The sequence below is a fragment of the Drosophila hydei genome, unplaced genomic scaffold (genome assembly GCF_003285905.1).
Source record: "Drosophila hydei strain 15085-1641.00,03,60 unplaced genomic scaffold, DhydRS2 tig00000339-arrow-arrow-pilon, whole genome shotgun sequence".
NCBI classification, from domain to species: domain Eukaryota; kingdom Metazoa; phylum Arthropoda; class Insecta; order Diptera; family Drosophilidae; genus Drosophila; species Drosophila hydei.
This window is the reverse complement of record NW_022045712.1, coordinates 586074-605860: the sequence shown is the minus strand read 5'-3', so window position 1 is coordinate 605860 and position 19787 is coordinate 586074. Positions and strand designations below refer to the sequence as shown.

Below are 19787 nucleotides of genomic sequence, written 5' to 3'. Positions count from 1 at the left end.
GAGTTATAGACCACTTTACTAAGCTGGAATTGGAGTTCCACTGCTACCAGCTTAAGGAGGACAAACCATATAGAGTCGTGTTCAAAGGGCTTCACTCCAGCACTGATACAACACTAATTAAAAAGGAATTGGAAACCAAAGGCCACACAATTACAAATGTGCACAACCCACTGAGCCGTATGGACAAAACACCGCTAAATATATTTTTTGTTGACGTGGCTCAGGCCCCCAACAACAAAGAAATTTTGGACATTCGAGTTGTCTGCAGGCAACGCTGCACAGTGGAACTGCCAAGAAGATACAACGACCTGACACAATGCCATCGCTGTCAAGAATTTGGACACACACAACGCTACTGCCACAAAGCTCCCAGATGTGTGCGTTGCGCCGGGAAACACGCATCCAAAGACTGCACCCGCGAAAAGGACCAGGCACCAACTTGTGTGCACTGTGAGTTACAGCACCCAGCCAACTATAAGGGCTGCCAAGTATACAAGCGGTTGCGCAAATTGCAATCCCCAGCACAAAAAAGGAGTCCCACACAAACACCGTCTACGGGTCCGAGTACTGCTTCCGAAATTACAAGGCCCCGGAGCATTACCCAAGCCACGAGCTTTGCAACGCCTATTAGTGGTGTTTCTTACGCACAGGCCGCTAGAGGTGGACCGTCAAATAAGAATACCACAAGTGACACTTTGTTCACTGAAATGCTTCAGCAACAACAACGTCAGTTTGACGCAATTAATGCCGAGCTCAAAGCGATGCGAGAAGTACAATCCCAACAAGCAACCATGCTAAACAGTTTAATGGCCATCATAACCAAGCTTGCCTACAAATAATGGCTTTACGTGTGGGTATCTGGAACGCCAATGGCCTGAGAAACAAGACTCAGGAACTGGCTGCGTTTCTCTCACAAGAAAACATAGATATAATGTTAATAACAGAAACTCATGAGTGCCCCACTACACAAATTTTCGGATACGAACACTATCAGGCTCATGGTGAAGGAGCAAACTGCTTTGGTGGATCCTCAATCCTCATACGAGCAACAATACCGCATACACCTTTACTGCCAATTTGCAACGCAACAATGCAGGTCTCAGCCATCACCCTGCCTACGTCTATTGGAGCGATCGAAGTTGCGTCAATTTATCTTCCGCCAAACACTGGTCTGTGTGATCATCACATGGAACAGGTTCTAGGCCAAAGGTTGAATAAGACCCTCATCGGCGGCGACTGGAATGGATGGCACCCATTTTGGGGAAGCAATAGTGCGAATCGTCGCGGAGAAGTCATATTTGAGGCGATTCAAAACTTACAATTCAGCATATTGGCGACTGGAGCCCCCACCCGTTACCCAATTAATGGACACAGGCCCTCGGCAATCGACTTCGCTGTCTACAAAGGCATCTGTGACCGGCAATTGACCATTGAAGAATCCTTGGACCTATCCTCTGACCACCTGCCACTAATAGTCACAATCCACGCGCAGCCACAGCCCTTGCCCATTAGGAAACAACTACTGCCAGCAGGATCAGATTTAGGAGTCTTTAGGCGCGAGCTCCATTACTCTTTGCACATAGAAATGGAACTTAACACTCCTGAAGACGTGGACTACGCAGCAAACAAACTGCAGGAAGAAATAGTCAAAGCTGCGCACCAAGCCGCCCCACCATCTTGCCAAACAAGACAACAGTCTCCGTACAACATCCCCCTCACCTTGGAGGCCCAACACCTACTAATACACAAAAGATGGGCCAGGAGACGCTGGTTAAGATTACGCACGCCTGATGCCAAATCCATGTACAACGAAGCCACGAGGCATCTTAAAGCTGCTCTCGCCCTGCTTCAAAAGAGGTGTATCAGCGATGCGCTGGTACGAGCTGAATCGCCCACTGACGCAGAGTTTCAATTATGGAAATTTACAAGAAAGCTCAAACGGCAGCCAATACGACGTCATCCCATTCGGAGCATTTCTGGTTCCTGGCACATTGGAGACGAAGCTCAAGCTGAGGCTTTTGCAAACCACCTTCAAGACCAATTCACGCCGGTGATTACCGCAGAGGCCTCAGAAATCGAAGCAACAGAAGACATCGTTCTCTCGCCCCTCCCAGCTGAAGACCAGATAACTGGATGTACAAAAGAAGAGGTTCTTGAACACATCAGAAGAGTGAAGGCAAAAAAAATCCCCTGGATATGATCTAATAAACGGCAGAGTCCTTAGAGCACTGCCTGACTCCACCATAGACTACATAACTATGGTGTACAACGCCATGCTCCGCATCCGGCACTTTCCAGCCTGCTGGAAGCGCGCCGTGATTGTGATGATTCCTAAGCCTGGCAAACCCGTGGGAGAAATTGAGTCGTACAGACCAATTAGCCTGTTGCCAGTACTCTCCAAAATATTCGAAAGAATATTTCTGGAACGAGTACTGACACATCTGGGACGCCAGGAGGCCATTCCAAACCATCAGTTTGGCTTCAGGAGACAGCATGGAACACCGGAACAGGTTCACAGAGTTGTGCACCATATCCTTGGAGCCTTTGAAGAAAAGATGTACTGCTCTGCCGTCTTTTTAGACATCAAACAGGCGTTTGATCGAGTTTGGCACCTGGGACTGCTGCAGAAAGTGAGGACCACCCTTCCAGCCCCATTTTTCGCGTTGCTATCCTCATACCTTATTGGAAGAACCTTCCAAGTGTCAAGGGGGCAAACAGTATCCTTGACTAGACCAATTATGGCTGGAGTACCACAGGGTAGTGTTCTAGGCCCAACACTTTATACTTTATTCACAGGAGATATGCCAACTCCCGAGCCAAATATAGGAAGTACAGATGCAGTACTCATAGCGACCTATGCAGATGACACCGCCATCTTATCACGTCACGTATCTGCGCAAGAAGCTTCAGACTCACTACAAAAATATCTGGACTCTTTCGGACGCTGGGCAAAACGGTGGTGTATCACCATTAATGCACAAAAGTCTGTACATACTACCTTCGCCACTAGAAGAGGAGATTGCCCAAGCGTTGCATTGGGGCCCACTATTCCCAAAGCCTCAAAAGTAAAGTACCTTGGTATCACTCTTGACAGAAGGCTGACTTTTAAAGCGCACATAAGTCAAGTAACCTCAAAATGCAAAAGCAAGCTAAAAACCCTCGACTGGATGCTGAGAGCTTCAAGCAAGTTGTCTTACAGCAGCAAGGCCGCCATCTACAAGGCAATAGTTGTCCCAACCTTCGTATATGGTATCTCTCTATGGGGCTCCTCGGCGAAGACTACAAGGAACAAAATTCAGACCCTGCAGAATAAAGCACTACGCAGATGGACTGGAGCCAGCTGGTTTGTAAGAAACTCAGTCTTACATAGGGATTTAGCAATTCCCACAGTTGCTGAACTCATTGGGCGACACAGTTCAAGATACGCGGACAGACTTGCAGCGCATCCTAACCATCTCGCAAGCAACCTGGCTATAAACAACAATAGGCGAAGACTGAAGAGATTGCATCCTCTAGACAATATTAGAACTAATTAAGATAGTAGCTACAAGTGCAGAATAATTGGCATATCTGCCCTCCCATTAGTTAAGGTTTAGAGCTAAATGCGCTATAGAGTCTAAGACAATAAGCTGCAACAAAATAAAGAAATAAAAACGAAAAAAAAAAAAAAAAATAATCAGTCAAGAAAAAGCTTTTTCTAAATGGTTAAAGCAATAATTTTTTGAAATGTTTAATTAAAAAGTTTTACCATTCTCTATCTCTCTCTCTCTCTCTCTCTGCCGCACAGCCATCATCATATGCAACTGGACGTTGGTGTTTATTACGCTTATAACCATCTGGTGCACATTCGATGCAGCCGGTCGATCCTGGGTCAAGATGAAGAAATACCAGCGCTCCATGCGAGAGACTGAATCGCGATTCAACTACAAGCGAAGCAACAGCATGAATCGCAACTGGCGGCAACGGTAAGCGTTAGATATATCTATATATCTATATATCTATAACTATATATATATATCTATATATCTTCATATCTTCCATGCTCGACCATTTGCAGCAAAGTGATGCGCGCATATCAGGACAGCTGGGATCATCGCTGTCGTCTATTGTTCTGCTGCATGGGCTCGTCGGAGCGCAATCGCAACTCGTTTACGGATATAGCGCGGCTACTGAGCGATTTTTTTCGCGAACTCGATGTGGTGCCGTCGGATGTGGTCGCCGGCTTGGTTCTGTTGCGTAAATTCCAGCGACTGGAGCGCGAGGCAATTGTCAGGCAGCGCAAGAATGGAACATATGAGTTCCTCAGCGGTGTGCCCATCACGGAGCACACACAGTTCCTAGCACTCAACGATGCCAAAAACTATGATTTCTTTCAAACGGTCATACACTACATGTACTTTGCCCAGGGCGCCTACGGCTGGCCCATGTACGTCATCATCAACCGCAGCAAAATGTGGCATCTGGTGCCCGAGCTCAAGTGAGTATGGACATATGGACAGCGTTCAGTCTATTATTATCATATGTCATGCATGCATAACTAACTGGGTCATACGCCCCCATCTGCAGATGGAGTGAGCTGCATACCTTGCCATGCACTGGCCATGAAACTCCTGAAAGTGCCCTTCTATGCGATTTGTCCTTTGTGGACACCACTAATTGTAATCATGATTTGACTTTCTTTTGCTTTTCTCTCTTCAAACTTATAAGCTCTCACTTTGGTTTGCTTTTCTGCCTCTCTCCTTTCCTATATCTTCCTTCTATATTTCCTATCTCTCAATATTTATTTTTCGTTTTCTCTTCTCTTTTCTTTTTGTCTCTACTGTACCTTATTTTTCTCTCTCGCTTTCTTAATCTCCCATTTTCTCTCTCTCTCTCTACCTACGTCTTTCTCTGTCTGCCTCTGTATCTCTCTCTCTCTCTCTCTCTCTCTCTCTCTCTACCTACGTCTTTCTCTGTCTGCCTCTCTCGCTCTCTCTCTCTCTCTCTCTCTCTCTCTATCTATCTCTCTCTATCTCTCTATCTTTCCTCTATATCTCCTCCTCTCTCTCTCTCTCTCTCTCCTCCCCCTCTCTCTTTCTCTTTCTCTCTCTCTCTCTCTCTCTCTCTCTCTCTCTCTCTCTCTACCTCTCTCTCTCTTTCTCTCTCTCTCTCTCTCTCTCTCTCTCTCTCTTTCTCTCTGTCAGTCCAATCCCTTCTTTCCTTCTTTCTCTGGCTGTCTCTCTTCACTCTCGTCTTTTCTGTCCCACTCTCTATTCATATATTCTATATCTTTATCCACTTGGCCTCCCACCTCCCTCCCCCCCCTCTCTTTGTAATTTCGCCTTTCTATGTGATTCTCATAGCCTTAAGTATGACTCATTACACAGTATCTCTACTGATGACGACAGATGTGTTTTGTTTACATTTCCCGTAAAGTAAACACAGATGTGCCTTAGGGCAGTCGTAGATTATAGTTCGCATAGGTCGGGCCTGGAGAGATAATACAATAAATCATGAAAAATGCTTGTATAATTGGCAGATGCTTTGGCTGCTGTTGCGGCAGTGGAGACGACAGTCAGGTGATCCAGGACAATTGCTGCTACTGCAACTATGCGGCGCTGAAGAAGACTCTGCAGCTGGGCGACATTGATATCGTCTATGCCACGTACCATGTGGATGTGGGCGAGACGCCGTTCTTTGTGGCCGTGGACTACACGCAGAAGAAGATTGTGATCAGCATACGCGGCACGCTCAGCATGAAGGACATACTGACCGATCTGAATGCTGAGGGCGAGGTGTTGCCGCTGCAGCCGCCGCGCGACGATTGGCTTGGCCACAAGGGCATGGTCCAGGCAGCCATCTACATACGGAACAAGCTGCAGCAGGAGAATCTCATTGAGCGTGCGCTGCAACGCAATGCGGATCGCTTGACTCACACTTTCGATCTGGTGCTGGTCGGGCACTCGCTCGGCGCCGGCACTGCGGCCATCTTGGCCATTCTGCTCAAGCCCGATCATCCGACACTGCAATGCTTTAGCTATTCGCCGCCCGGCGGACTGCTCAGCATGCCAGCCGTGGAGTACTCCAAATCGTTTATTACGTCCGTGGTGCTCGGCAAGGATGTGGTGCCGCGCATCGGCCTCAATCAAATGGAGGCGCTGCGCGCAGATCTCATCAATGCCATACAGCGCAGCGTCGATCCCAAGGTATGTCTAGCTCTCTCTCTTTCTATATATATATATATATTTTTAGCTGTATCTATTGCTTGTTCGTAGTGGAAGACCATTTCGTGCTCGGTCATCTGCTGTGGCTGTGGTCCGGAGCCAACCTCTGTGGTCAACATGTCCGGCCAGGACACGCACATCAATCAGTACCAGGAGGTAGATCAAATCTCATTTCATATGTGCCATATCTTAACACTCGCTCTCTCCCTCTCTCTCTCTCTCTCTCTCACTCTTTAGGAGCGCGGCACAGCACGCTCGACCAGCGCGCATCCGACGGACAGCTCAATAGCTTTAACTCTGCATCAGCCCTTATATCCGCCCGGCCGCATTATTCATATTGTGCGGCATCATCCCAAGCCCGATGAGTGAGTAAACGGCAACAATACGTTCCCCAATTCCTAATCTTGAATTTGATTTTGAATCTCAATTTGCTTTTATTTTTTATGATTTCACAACCGACGCGAGATACGCTTGATTGATCGCAGTCTATATATGTATATATGCATATATATGTATATATATATATATATATATGTCTGTGTGTGTGTGTCTGAATTATCAGCTATCTCTAAGTCAGCATTGGCATTCAGCTTGGAGTCTGATTCATAGGCGCATGACGTCAGAGTTGTCCGGTATCTTGACTCAAACAGGTGCGATGCATCGCACAGTGGAGCCGAATCGAAGCAAATTGTAAATTTGAAATTGGGTCGAAGCTTAAATATACTTGTAAAAATATATAGCCTAGAACTGGTTCATTTTGTGGAACTAGTTGGCCACATTCGCACCAGTTTGCTCGTCAGAGAATTCAGTTTGGTGAACTAGTTCGCCACATTTTGGCTTGCATTTCGAACCGGTTCGTTTTTTGGAGCCAGTTCTTCAAAATTTGCCAGTTATAGGCAGGGTATCCTGTTTGGTCGCCACAGTTAGGCTTGCAATTCGAACCGGTTCGCATTTTAGAACTAGTTCATTTTTGAGGAACTAGTTTGCCACATTTAGACAAAGAATTTAGTTTCAGTTTCAGTTAGGCTTGCAATTTGAACTAGTTCATTTTTTTTTGAGCTGGTTCATATTGTGAAATAGAATTGACACATCTGGGCTTACAACTCGAACTAGTTTGTTCGTCAAAGAATTAGCTTTTTGGAACTAGTTCACCACATTTGGGCTTAAAATTCGAGCCAGTTCATTTGCTAGAACTAGTGCGCTTTGTGCAGTTAGTTTGTCATATTAAAGTTTACATTTGGAGTCCGTTCGTTAACTTTTTGGAACTAGTTTGATAATTTTAGGCTTGCAGCTGAAATTAGCTCGCAGCTTAGAGGGCTCAGCTTGTGGAACTAGTTCGCAGCATTTATAAATACAGGCTGGAAGTGCGTCAACAGGGCAAAAGCTCTTTCAAAAGCATTCGAATCAGTTAGCAGCAAATTTGCCAGGTGTTTGTCGTGTGTTGCCCACTGTGCGCTCTAGCGGGTTTTTTGAAACTGTTATTCGTTTTGTTTTGTCCACCAGCTCCCCCGACAAGATACGCAAATACCAAACAATCAATCTAATATTCGTTCAATTCAATTCAATTCAATATAATTATTTACAATTATTTTCAGGCAAAAATACGACAGTGGTTGGAGGTAGGCCCATTGCACAGACGATCATGAAATGAAAACGAAAATGAAATGCAAGAGAAGAGCTCCCTTCTCTTCTTTCTCTTACTCTCCTGTTCTCTTTCTCGCTCTCTCATATGTTTGTTTTCCGTTTGTTTGTTCTTGTTTTTTTTTTTTGGAGATTAGCTTTAGATAGATTTGATTTCCGAAGTTCTTATTGTTTTGCCAATTGCATGAGTCGCTGCATGTTATACATTGCGATCCATTGGTACCTCTTACCCGAAACCCCCTGCTCGATCTCGTTCTCGTTCTCGTTCCTCGTGCTTCGTTCTCGTCGCAAAAAGCAGCGAGTAAAACTTGCTCGTTCGTTTTCTTGGTTCATTCATATAAACGATTTATGTTTTATAGCATGGAATATCAATTTAATAAACCCGACCCAATCCTTCACTCCCTCTCTCTCTCTCTCTCTCTCTGTGTGACTATCTCTTACTGTCTCTCTCTCAACCTATTCGTTTCTCTGCCTGACTCTCTCTCTCTCTTTCTCTAGTTTGAACTGTATTCATAATTAGCTCTAGTCGAATGTTGAATTGTAGTTAGCATATTATTTCGATTCCTTCAAGTCGATAATATATATATATATTTATTTGAGAACTGTTAACTTTTGATTTCTTTGTCTGTAGTTAATATTTAGTACATATTTACATATTTAACACAAACTTTAGTTCCAATAACATTTGATATTTGTTCTGATCTGCTTAGCGACTTGTTATGCCCTTACGTGTCTTACAGGAATGTGCTCAAGAGTCGCGAGCCCGTCTATCAGGCGATCTGGGCCGACTCAACCGATTTCGATGAGGTGCTCATATCGCCTGTCATGCTGCAGGATCATATGCCCGACAAGGTGCTCGCCGCGCTCAAGAAGGTAATTGCGGAGGTTGATGACGAACGTACATCGGTCAATAGTTGTTCCACAGCCAGTTGAACAGCAATGACAATGGCAATGCTGCTGCTGCTGCTGATGATGATGATGAAGATGATGATGATGATCATGATGATGATGATGCTCGTACTTGTACAACTTCTCGTCGTTTGCTTTAGCAATCATATATCTAGTTTATAGTTTCTAGCATATTTAGCGCACAATGATTTAGTTTAGCCAACGCGGCAGAAACACACACACACGCACCCACACACACACATACATATATATATGTGTGTGTGAGTGTGTTACCGTACTATATATTAAGTGTAACGTTAAGGTGTCGAGCGTTCAACACAACACACACCTGACCACGCGCCGCCCCATCCAACCAGTTCGCCCCCGCCACACTTTTGCCTACTACGCCAGCAAGAAACGCCCATTGCCACACGCTTGCAACAACAACAACAACAACAACAACAACAACAAAAGCCAAAACAACACTTTAAACATTAGTTAAGCGCTTATTCATGTTTATGTTCCAATTGTTTATGTATATTTATTTATTGAATTTTCGTTTCGAACGACACATATGAATATCTCTTTATATATACGATATATATTCTCACTGATCTAGCCACTAGTTAGTTAGTTACTTAGTTAGTCGTCATAATTTATTTGTCGCAACTTCTTATTTATTTATTGCCTAAGCCAAGCTATATTAAGTTCAACTTTGTATTTTGTAATTTGCATTTTATTTTACTGTTTTTTTACACACTTTTTTTTGTTTCTCTTATTTCAATGTATTTATGTTTATATTTATATACATAGTTCACTAAATATGTACACAATGTTTCAAAAGCAAACGTATTTTTCTTTCAAATGGGTAACCAGTAAGCTGTAACGAGTAACGTGTAACGAGTACTTACTGCTTAAGTAAAGTAACGAAAAATCGTTAAAAGCCGCTAGAAAAGCTTTAAGCTTCATTGTAATGTTATCATGGAGATACCTGGAATAGTAGATATATACGAAGCAATAGTAACTATGGAATAGTATTCCCAAAGGGGGCCTAAAGCCACGAATTGCTAAATATTCTTAACTAAAGTCTTGAGCTTCTGTTATGTAAAGAAAAGAAACGATATGGGGAAAATATAAAAGAGGAAATTAATCGATGCAATCCCTTATTTAGTTTTCTCTCTCTTTGTCTGTCTTTCTCTATCTCCTTGTCTGTTTCTCTGTGTCTGCATCTCTCTCTGTCTGTATGTCTCTATCTCTCTCTCTCTCTATCCCGCTCTCACTATGTTTGCTCTCTCTCTCTCTCTCTCTCTCTCTCTATCTGTCTGCCTCTCCGAAAGACACCGTTTGAGTAACCGTTATATAGTCTGTTTAGAGAGAGAGCGACTAGCCGAAACCAAAACCCAAAGTAAAGGAGCAAGAAGAGGGGAAAATAAATATAGGAAATATAGCATGGGTTAACAGCAAATTCCATAGACCAAAAAGCAATGGGACAGAGCCAGATTTATGAGAAGTGAAATAAAACAGAAGTAAAGGCTAAGTTTACCGCATGAGAAACCTTAACGCTGGAAAGACCTAAAGTGATAGAGCTATGCTATAGAACGCAAAATTCTGTATAACTAGAAAGTCGCAAACATGGGTCTTTATACACGTATATCATTCGATTTCGATTCGTTTCTTTATGTTTCGTATGATTTGCAACAAGTGGAGACAACACGACGGAATCTGGGGCACCTCAAATTCTTGACACACATCTAAACAGACGACTCGAGTTGTGGAACACAAAATGCTGCATGGGAATGTTTGTTTGTTGTAAAGCTTTGTGTGCCAGCAAGTGCGATAGTTAATTAGTTAATTACACTCACGTATTTTTCTTTTTTTCTTATTGTTTTTTCTGCTAGTGCTGTGTAACGTGAAGTAGAGTGAAGCCCGCGTTCAGGTATAGGCAGGCTGTCAGGCGGAACCAAGACTAAGTGGGGCTAGTTAGCTCGCTCGATGCGCATATCTTGAAACTTGATACTTGAAACTTGAAACTTGAAACTTGACATCTCGACAAATCACAAAATACCAATCAAAACCCATGCAAAATCTTTAACAAATGAATTTAATTATTTATTTTTGTTTGTTTGTTTGTTGTTAACACGATATGTTCAACTGTGCTACATATGTAACGGTCATTCCGATAACGGTAACGATAACGATAAACGCGAAACGATATGCGATGTGGGCGTACAGGTCGTGTCTTGTAGAGATCGTAACGTAAAGGCATGTACTGCTCGTAAATGTAAAGATAACACGACAATAACAACAACAACAACAACAACAACAACTTCGACAACACAAAATACCGATACCAGGTACAGCTGCCAACTACTTAAAAAAAGACTATGTTCTTTAAAAAAACTTTCCATTTTGCTCTCGTTAAAAAAAAAACTAAAAAAAAAAACAAAAAAATAAGAAATCAATCAATACAAGTCTCTATCTCTCTCTTTCTCTCTCTCTCTCTCTCTCTCTCTGTCTCTTTATAAATATATATATGCATAACTATACATACATATATGTGTATATATTTATATATATATATATCTATATATAACTGCATCTATATATATGTACATATATATATATGTATATATGTATATATATATATATATATATATATATATATGTTATATGTCTTGATCCTACCTAACCAAACAAGTTTTATACAATTTTTGTTTCATTGCCTCTCCAAAAACTGTCTAAATGTAATTGTACTCTCAATACTTGTATGTACTACCATCGCAATTGTGTCTTGTGTCATGCGTCATGCGTCATGTGCACATAGTCCACAGTGTCACCAGCAACAACCGTCCATCCTTGTCAGATCACAAATCCTGGTACTCGTCACACTTATCCAATTGAAGACTGTTAACTCTTCTCGTCTACATACACACATGCAAACATATGTACATACTAAAGTAGATGTGTTAAATCTCCAATGAACCCAACTGTTCTCATACTCCAAAAAGCTAATTCACTTAACTTCAGCTTTCACACAGTCTCTCTCTCTCTCTCTCTCTCTCTCGCTCGCTCTGACTCCACTCACGCACGCACGCGCTTTCGCTCATTCACAAAAAAAGCAAGAAAAAAAGCAACAAAAACATTTCCTTTATACTGTACATACATACATGTGTAGCTATTAATAGTCGTCGTGTGTATGTAACTGTGCCACTGTATATGTAGATCTCTGCTCTAACTGCTATATACACACACACATACTTACATGCGAGAAGCCGTTATGTTTGTGCACTGCTCGAGCCGCTTTAACATTTGCTTTCTCTCGTTACCCAACACTGGCAGGTTGTAACGACTAGCGGCCCACGCAAGCCCCAGCGCCAGACCTCGAATGCATTCTCTACCACGTCCATGGATCAGGACCCCGATCAGCAGACCCATCAGCGGGACGGCCAGGACGCGGACCAGGATCCGATGGATCGGCCATTTGCTGGCGCCGCCAGCTTAGTACACCAGGAGCTGGTCGCTGTGCACGGCGAAACAACGGCGCATTGCAAACGTCCAGCGGACAGTTCCTATTCGAATTTGAGCAACTGCATCATGCTCACGCCAACGGCCCAGCACAAACTCTGCCTGGAGACATCGTTCACCAATCTGCAGCATCAGCTGGAGCAGCGAACGGCCGCACAGCCGTTGGCTGGCAGCAAAGCCTCGTCCATAGCGGGCAGCATCTTTGGACGCAGCCAGCTCAGCTCCACAACCACTCCATATGACATATCAAGCGTCCTCGACGACAGCATCACAACGATGACCATGCGCAAGAGTCCCTGCTCCATGCTCAGCGAAACGCCAACGGTGCTCGTCAACGCCGAGGCTGGCGAGGCGCCACGGCTGCGCGCGGTCGCGTTCGACATGGCACCGACGCCTCCGCCGCTATTGGAACTGCAGCCGCTGGCGAGGCAGCACTCGGAGCGTAAGCCTCGATCCCTGCCACTGACGCAAGCGCTGCGTCGCGCCTCCTTGGCCGGCCAGGCGGTGGACTTGCTGCACGACGACTGGTATGGCCTGGCCCCGTTGGCCAGTCCCGAGACGCTGTCCGAAATCTCGAGCGTGTCTTCGCGCAGCAGCGTGCCGATCAGTTTGGCCAACAGCGTTGAGCGCTACCTGCAGCACATGGGCGTGGCTGCTGCCGGAGTGCCCAAGGTGCCGCTGGAGGACATATTCGAGTCGCAGCTGCATACGCCCAAGGTGATGCGCCGTGCGCCAAAGTTCACTGAGAATTTGTCCGGCTGTGCCGAGGACACGCGCAATCTGGACCAGTACAAGCGGCTGGGTCGTGTCTTTGTCACGTTCCCGCGCATCTTCCCCGAGCCCGGCGCTCATCAGCAGCTGCAGTACAAGCACAGTCTGGGCCTGGACTCTAACTCCAGCGACGATAGCTTCGAGTCGGCGCACAGCCTGCATCGGCTACAGCTGCCGGCGACCGTGCCGTGCGCCGCCAGCTCCAAGTCGGCCGACCAGCTGGATGAGGACGTGCGCACGTCGCCCGTCAAAAAGCTCACGTTCAGTGACAGCAACATCCTGGCCGACGAGCATTGCCTGCGTCTATGCCCCCACTGTCCTTGTCGGTGGGATGGACGCGATTGCTGCACGCGCTCGGAGCATGATCATCAGCAGTGCGCCAAGGCGGAGGCGACAACAACAGCGACGGAACAGGCACAGGCACAGGGACAGGCAACGGCAATGGCAACAGTTGGCTCCACGGACACCAACAGCAGCTTCTATAGCGCCAACTCGCAAGCGTCGCTGGAACAGTTTGCCACGCCCAGTCGGCAACAGGAGCCGCTGAAGCTGAATGGCGGACATGCGCTCAATGAGATAATTATACGTCCTGGCGTGCTGGAGTCACACTTTCCCGTCTTTGGCGGCGCTGCTCAGCCGGAGACGCCGGCCATTGTGGCGCCAGCATCGCCCTCGCCCATAAGCAACGGCGGCAGCAAGAAGCCCGATGTGGTTGGTGGACGCGTGCGCAAGCGCCTGTCCTCCGAGGAGTTTGTATTCGCGCGCAGCGAGGATCTTCCCATTCTAGTACAAATCGGTGATAGGAGCAACAGCGGCTCGCCCTCGACCCGCAAGCAGCGACGCGGCTGCTGTGTGTATCCCGTTGGCAACAACATACGCATTGCCGGTGCCGATGTGGACGCAGCTGCTGCGACCGTCGCCTTTCCCACGTCCATTAGCAAATACTCCCGCACTCGCGTCGCTGCGGCGGCGGCGTCGGCAGCGGCAGCGGCAGCAGCGGCGGCGGCAGCAACTGCCAAGAAAGGAATAGAAAATAGCGAAAGTAATGTTTAAAAAGTATATATATGTATGTAAGTGTAGTTGAATGCAGTACCTAAGCAACCGCAACCGCAACCGCAAACGCAACCGCAACTGAAACCGGAACCGAAACCAAAAGATTATTCCATTTATTTGCGATGTGCACCAAATGAAATGAAAACCAGAATAGAAAGCAAAACTAAATGAAATTACAATTTCGCATACATACCAACAATATATAGCGTGTAAACACAGCGTTTAACATTGAATAAATGCAATATACATATATTTTTTGTGCTCAATGCAAAAAGAAAGTTTTAATAAAATGTTTTAAATAAAAAACGTTACAAAAATACAAAAGGCTTTCGAAAATTAATCGATTTAATATCAGCAGCGTAATCGGCACTTCTTTATTTATTTACTTAATAACGATCGTATACAAAATCGCACATCGCACAAAATATCGATAATTTCATAATCAACCAATGCACTAATGTAAAAATACCAATAAAAATACTTCCTATCGATTGCTCAATTCAATGAGTGGATCAATTAAACCCTAAAAAAATGAATTGCTTAATGCTCTGGGTAAATTCGCGACTAAGCTAAGTTTTATTGCATGATTGATTAAACACAAGCAATTTAATATTGCCGATAGTGCATTCGCGGTAAATTCGTGCAGGCGGTGATTGTTTGATTTTTGTGAACTATCGACAACTTTTCGATATAAGAAAATAACAGCTGTGCGCAAGCGATGCTGAGTATTTCAATTTTAGTATTTTTGGAATTAAACAAATGGTCTCTCCAAACTTATTCGAATTCAATGTTTTGTATATTTAATATTAATATTAAAATGATATAAGTTATTTTGTGAGTAATTTTAACATTGATTCAAAGCAAACATGTCACTCTTTCCGGCATATGACGATGGTAAACAAAAAGTAAATCGAAATGTGGAGAAGTTGGAAACATCAGGTAATGTGATTTTTTTTATTTTTTTATTAATTATAGCTATTAATTTATTTCTTTGTACAGCCAATACTACTGTTAAGTGGCAGAGCAATCAGAGCTATGATCTGCCTGCCCAACCTGTGATTAATCTGGAAAGTGAACCCGAGTCCGACTCCGATTCAGACTCCAAATCCAAACCCGAATCCGATAATGATTCCGATTCCCTTGCCAACTCGAGCCGATGCTCCCCCAAAGAGGCAATTGTGAAGCGTTCCCTCGAATTCGATGGCAGTGTGGAATACTACGTGGACAAGTCGGCCAATAAACGACACCTTAAATGGGAGACGCTGCCACCTCTGACTCGACCCAAGTACTCAATCAAACTGCGCCGCTTGGCAGATCCAAATGGCTGGCGTTCAAAACAACGCAAGATGAAGAAACGCCCGTGCCTAAGCAAGTACCTGCAGCAGAAGGCGGAGCCAAAGCTGACTGCCGCAGAGGCTGCGGAAAAAACTCAGCGCATTCAAGAGCTGCAAAGCTTGGTGGCCAACGAGCCGCAACAACTTAACAACTGGATCGAGTTGCATCAGCTGCTCGGTCAGAATGTCTCCAAGAGCAATCGCCTGGCCGTCGCGGAACAGCAGCTCCACAAGCTCGAAACAGCGCTGGAGCATCATGCGGGCAACGAGCAGCTGCTGAAGCTCTACGTGGACACGGCCAGCGCAACATATCCAGATAGTCAGGTGGGCGAGCTGACAGATGACAAACTTGTTAGCCAAACTTATTGATCAACAAACATACTTCCCTTCCAGGTGGCCACCAAGATCGAGCAGCTGCTGGAACGCACACCGTACGAGTACACCCTGTGGACGGCCCTGATCATGACCACGCAGGGCACGATGGCGCGCTGCAATGTGCCGGACGTGCTGCACATCTATGAGCAATGCATGCGACGTATGCACCTGGACTCGAAGGACAAGCACCACCACACGGACGAGCTGATGCTGAAGCTCTTCCACAACTGTGTGCTCTTCATGCGCCAATCGGCGAATTGTGGTCAAATGTTTGCGCTGCTGAAGCTGGCGCTGGAATTGAATTTCCACAGCTTGAGCTTCGATTGCTTTGAGGCGTGCGCGGCAAAGGAGGCGCCACTCGTTGACTATGAGGAGCTCGTGCTGCGCTCTGGCATGCCGATGCCCGAGATTTGGACACGCATCGAGCGTCTGCGGCAGGCCTACAATTTTCTGCCCTATCCACAGCTGCGACGTGATCAAATGGAGCAGGACCTGGAGGCGAGACTCGATTCGCAGCGCTGCATCTACACGGATGACGTCTGCCACTACATTTACCCATTGAAATCCGTGGACAATACGATGCAGTTGCTGCTGCTCACCGTGCAGCTGACCAAGCTGCCATTCGTGCGCACCGATTGCCTGGCAGAGCGTCTGTGCGCGCGTCTCGATCAGATTGGTGATTCGGAGGCCATCGAAATGCTGCACGCTGGACTGGGCGAACGATTCAGTTATGCGCTGCCAGTGCACAACGCTGGCAAGGATTACAGCCAAGCCATGCTGCAGATGGCCAAGGAGCTGTCGGTTAGTCCCACCTATATGCCGCATGCCATCGGCCATGAGCTCTATGAGGACTGCCTCGCTCAGCTCCTGCTCAAGTGCAGCGACGCCTTGCAAGATAGATCGAAGCGTCTGGTATTTCTTTTGCTATGGTTTCGCTTTGAGCGACTGCGTCTGCTGCTGCTCAAGCTGGGCGGCAATCTGACAGCGGAGCATTGGCGCCTGGCCAGGCAACGCATGCGGCAGCTACTCAGTCAGCCCGCCAATCGGGACCTCACCAGTCTCTACACCGAGATGGCCATTACCGAGCACGAGGCTGCGGCCAATCCGGAGCAACTGCAGCGGAGCGCTGGCATCTTTGATCGTATATTGGCTGCCTCATCGGATTACCAAGACGTCGAACTGTTGCAAGCGGCTGTGGTGCGTGCCGAGCTGCTGGTGGCCCAACAGCAACCGCAGCAGGCGCTTCATTTACTCAGCTGCTTAGCGTTGGGCAAAAACTCGAACTGCAGCCAGGAGTCGATCGAAATGGAACAGAATGAACTGATCCAGCACAGCGGCCAGCTTTTGGAGGCTGCCTTGGCTACAGCGAGCGAGCAGGCTGCTCGAGCTGCGTCAGCCATGCCCCTCGAGGATTACTTCTTGCCAAATCGTTTGCTTCTGCTGCTCCGCTCGCATTGTCTGTTGCTGTGCCTGCTAAATGAATCGAATGCAGCCCTTGAACTGCTGGAGCAGCTGCTACGCCAGCCACTATTTGCATTGGAGCCGGCACAGCTGGAGCGGACACGCTGTCGTCATCTGCGGGAACAGCTGCGCGAGCTGCAACTGCTGCTGCTTCAGTTGCCCGGCAGGACGCGTGGTCAGCAGCTGATCCGAATGCTGGAGCAGTCGCTGCAAGAGTTTCCGCGCAATCTGTCACTGCTGCAACGCTGGTCTACACTGGCCACCTTGCCGTGGTACAAGCTGCGCTCACGCCTTGTCCATAGCAAGGCGGGCATCCTGGCTCTGCTGCACTTGATCATCGCAGCGCATTGCCGTTTCGTCCAGCACACGAACACGTGCGGCGATCTGGAACTGGATCTCGAACAAAAACAGCAGCAGCAGCTGCAGCACAATCGCATGCTGAGCATATTCGAGACTTTTCTGCCCAGCAATTCGCATCGCTCTGTGGAGGAAGCCGAACAATATGCGATTCTGCGTCGCAACTCCTTGTATTGGCGACTCTATTTACGCTGTCTGTCTACGGAACGTACCAGTTTTGAGAGTAGCAAACGCTGTCTGCTAATGGCCCTGGACGAATGTCCTTGGGACAAGGCGCTCTACATGGATGGGGTTACGTATGTGCCGCAGGAAGTAGGCAATCTTCAGGATGTGATGACTGAGAAGCAGCTGCGCATTTACGCTTTGCCCGAGGAGCTCAACGTGTTGCGCGAGGCATAGCAACTGCACAGAAATTGTACAATTGTAATATAATAAAATAAAATTTATTTAAAGTTTTACTTTCGTAGTTTAAATCAAAAAACAGTTTATTGCAATTCGGTGTGACCAAGATTGAATGGAACTAAAATACAAAGCTGGAAAAGGAACCTTAAAGTATTTCGATGATCGATAAGCTTTGGCTGTTTAGTATATTTAATAATCACAAAGCTTTAAGTACAAGAAAAATACTAAATATGTCGCAAAAAAGCTTTAGTAATTGAATTGACTAAATAAATGTGGATCGTGGAAGCTTTTTCAGCTCTGTAAATAAAGATGGTCGAATGGAATAATTAAATGTTAGAAATATTAGACTCATCATATGAAAACAACAAATTGTACGACGACCAAGAAAAGAATTTATATTTATTTTATTTAAGGAAATGTACAACAAATGGTCGAATATATAGCATACTTTAGAGGATATTCTATTTTATGTATTGATATCAGAGTTATACTGAATGTAAGTTTATTTTTAAGTAGACTGTTAACACCTTAAAATATTGTTGATCAGCAATCAATATTTTCATTTAAATTGTTTGTGCTGAGAATTGTTATGAATTTGGTATGCAGCTTTACCAACTTGAGTATTTTAACGAACTGTCCACCACTAATTTGAAACTTACATGTTCTAAATATTTGTTGGCAATTTAATTTGGCATGAAAGTGGCTGCGATTAAGTCTTTAAGTAATGCATATATTTTAAATTCAAAATAATGCGCCAACAGCTGCAGCTACACGCAAACTCCTAGCCACCCTTCAAATTTTCGTATAAGAGTGCGCGCGCGGCAGCGAGAGCCAAATTAAAAAATATTGCGTATACGACATGCAGGCAAAGCTCTTAAAGCTTGCGCTCAAAACAAATAAAACAAACAAAAAAAGACAAAAACAAAAACAAAAGCATCGCCGAAAGCTTCTTGCGAATGAGCTCTTGGCCAAATTGTCTCAGCTGTATGATATCCTGGCCCAAAAGTGGGCTTGGAATAATGCGCCGCCAATGCCAATGCCAATTGGTTCGCTGTTGTCGCCTGTCGAGTCAATAGGCAGTCGTCGCTAGTCGCTTGACAGCAGTCCAAGTCCAAAGACGTTGCCGTCGCAGATGGTCGCCGCGCAATCAGTTCAATTGTTTTTTTTTTTTCTGTTTAGCAGAAGCGCGAAGTAACGGCGACGCATTAAAATTAACCCGCAGGTAGAGACACATCTCAACAGGGCATCTGATGCAGTTAATGCTCTCAATACATGTCTCTATAAATATTTAGTGCATATACATAGATATTCAAATGTATATGCGTGTGTGCGTGTGCGTGCGTGATTGCTGCACGTCCCGTCTAGCCTGTTGTGTAAGTGTGCGGGTAGCGGCTTCGAGCTTCGCCGTTGCCGCCTGAACAGCGACGTTAGCGCGTACGCTGCTCTGCCGTCGCAAAAGCTCACCTCCACCGCCGTATCGCTCTCCCACTTTACCGCGGCGTAGTTGTTGTTATACAAAAAAATAAAATAGAAACAATAAATGGAAAAGAAAAATAAAATAAAAAATTAACATGGATAAATGAGCTTCGAAATGAAAGTCTTGTCGTGTGCGTGTCTTTATGTGCGTGTTTTTTTTGTTGTTATCCTTTTAGGCAAGGCTTAACCAAACGTTAATTTCTCTGTCTCTCTTGCGCTCTCTCTCTCTCTCTTTCTCTCTGCACTCGCGCTATCACTCTCACGTTGTTTAGCTGCCACTTTGCGCTCTCTTCAAAGTGCT

General features: G+C 45.6%; 2 protein-coding genes across 6 annotated transcripts in view; both read left to right on the top strand.

Moving 5' to 3' along the window:
* Positions 1-14292, top strand: part of LOC111596756 (sn1-specific diacylglycerol lipase alpha) — a 30101-nt gene extending 15809 nt beyond the window's left edge. The window contains exons 6-14 of one of the 5 annotated variants that reach the window (XM_030224027.1): positions 3788-3965; positions 4058-4477; positions 5519-6185; positions 6255-6359; positions 6441-6568; positions 7799-7822; positions 8585-8717; positions 10965-11086; positions 12072-12144. In XM_030224027.1, coding sequence (XP_030079887.1) covers positions 3788-3965; positions 4058-4477; positions 5519-6185; positions 6255-6359; positions 6441-6568; positions 7799-7822; positions 8585-8717; positions 10965-11086; positions 12072-12078 — 1784 coding nt within the window. In that variant the 3' untranslated portion in view covers positions 12079-12144. Of the gene's footprint in view, positions 1-3787; positions 3966-4057; positions 4478-5518; positions 6186-6254; positions 6360-6440; positions 6569-7798; positions 7823-8584; positions 8718-10964; positions 11087-11466; positions 11609-12071 lie in introns of those variants that run through there. The other 4 variants (XM_030224024.1, XM_030224028.1, XM_030224026.1 and 1 more) reach the window with 4 other exon arrangements.
* A 547-nt stretch (positions 14293-14839) lies between these two features.
* On the top strand, positions 14840-18015 carry LOC111596741 (protein NRDE2 homolog). The gene is made up of 3 exons (XM_023311073.2): positions 14840-15020; positions 15081-15739; positions 15809-18015. Exons 1-3 carry the CDS (start codon positions 14948-14950, stop codon positions 18005-18007), a joined length of 2931 nt encoding a protein of 976 aa, XP_023166841.2. The 5' UTR covers positions 14840-14947; the 3' UTR covers positions 18008-18015.
* Positions 18016-19787: the final 1772 nt, after the last annotated feature.

Coding starts and splice junctions, on each gene's coding strand:
- LOC111596741 (XM_023311073.2), top strand. CDS start 14,948: ATGTCACTCTTTCCGGCATATGACGATGGTAAACAAAAAGTAAATCGA. Junction 15,021..15,080: donor GGAGAAGTTGGAAACATCAG/GTAATGTGATTT, acceptor TTCTTTGTACAG/CCAATACTACTGTTAAGTGG. Junction 15,740..15,808: donor CAACATATCCAGATAGTCAG/GTGGGCGAGCTG, acceptor CTTCCCTTCCAG/GTGGCCACCAAGATCGAGCA.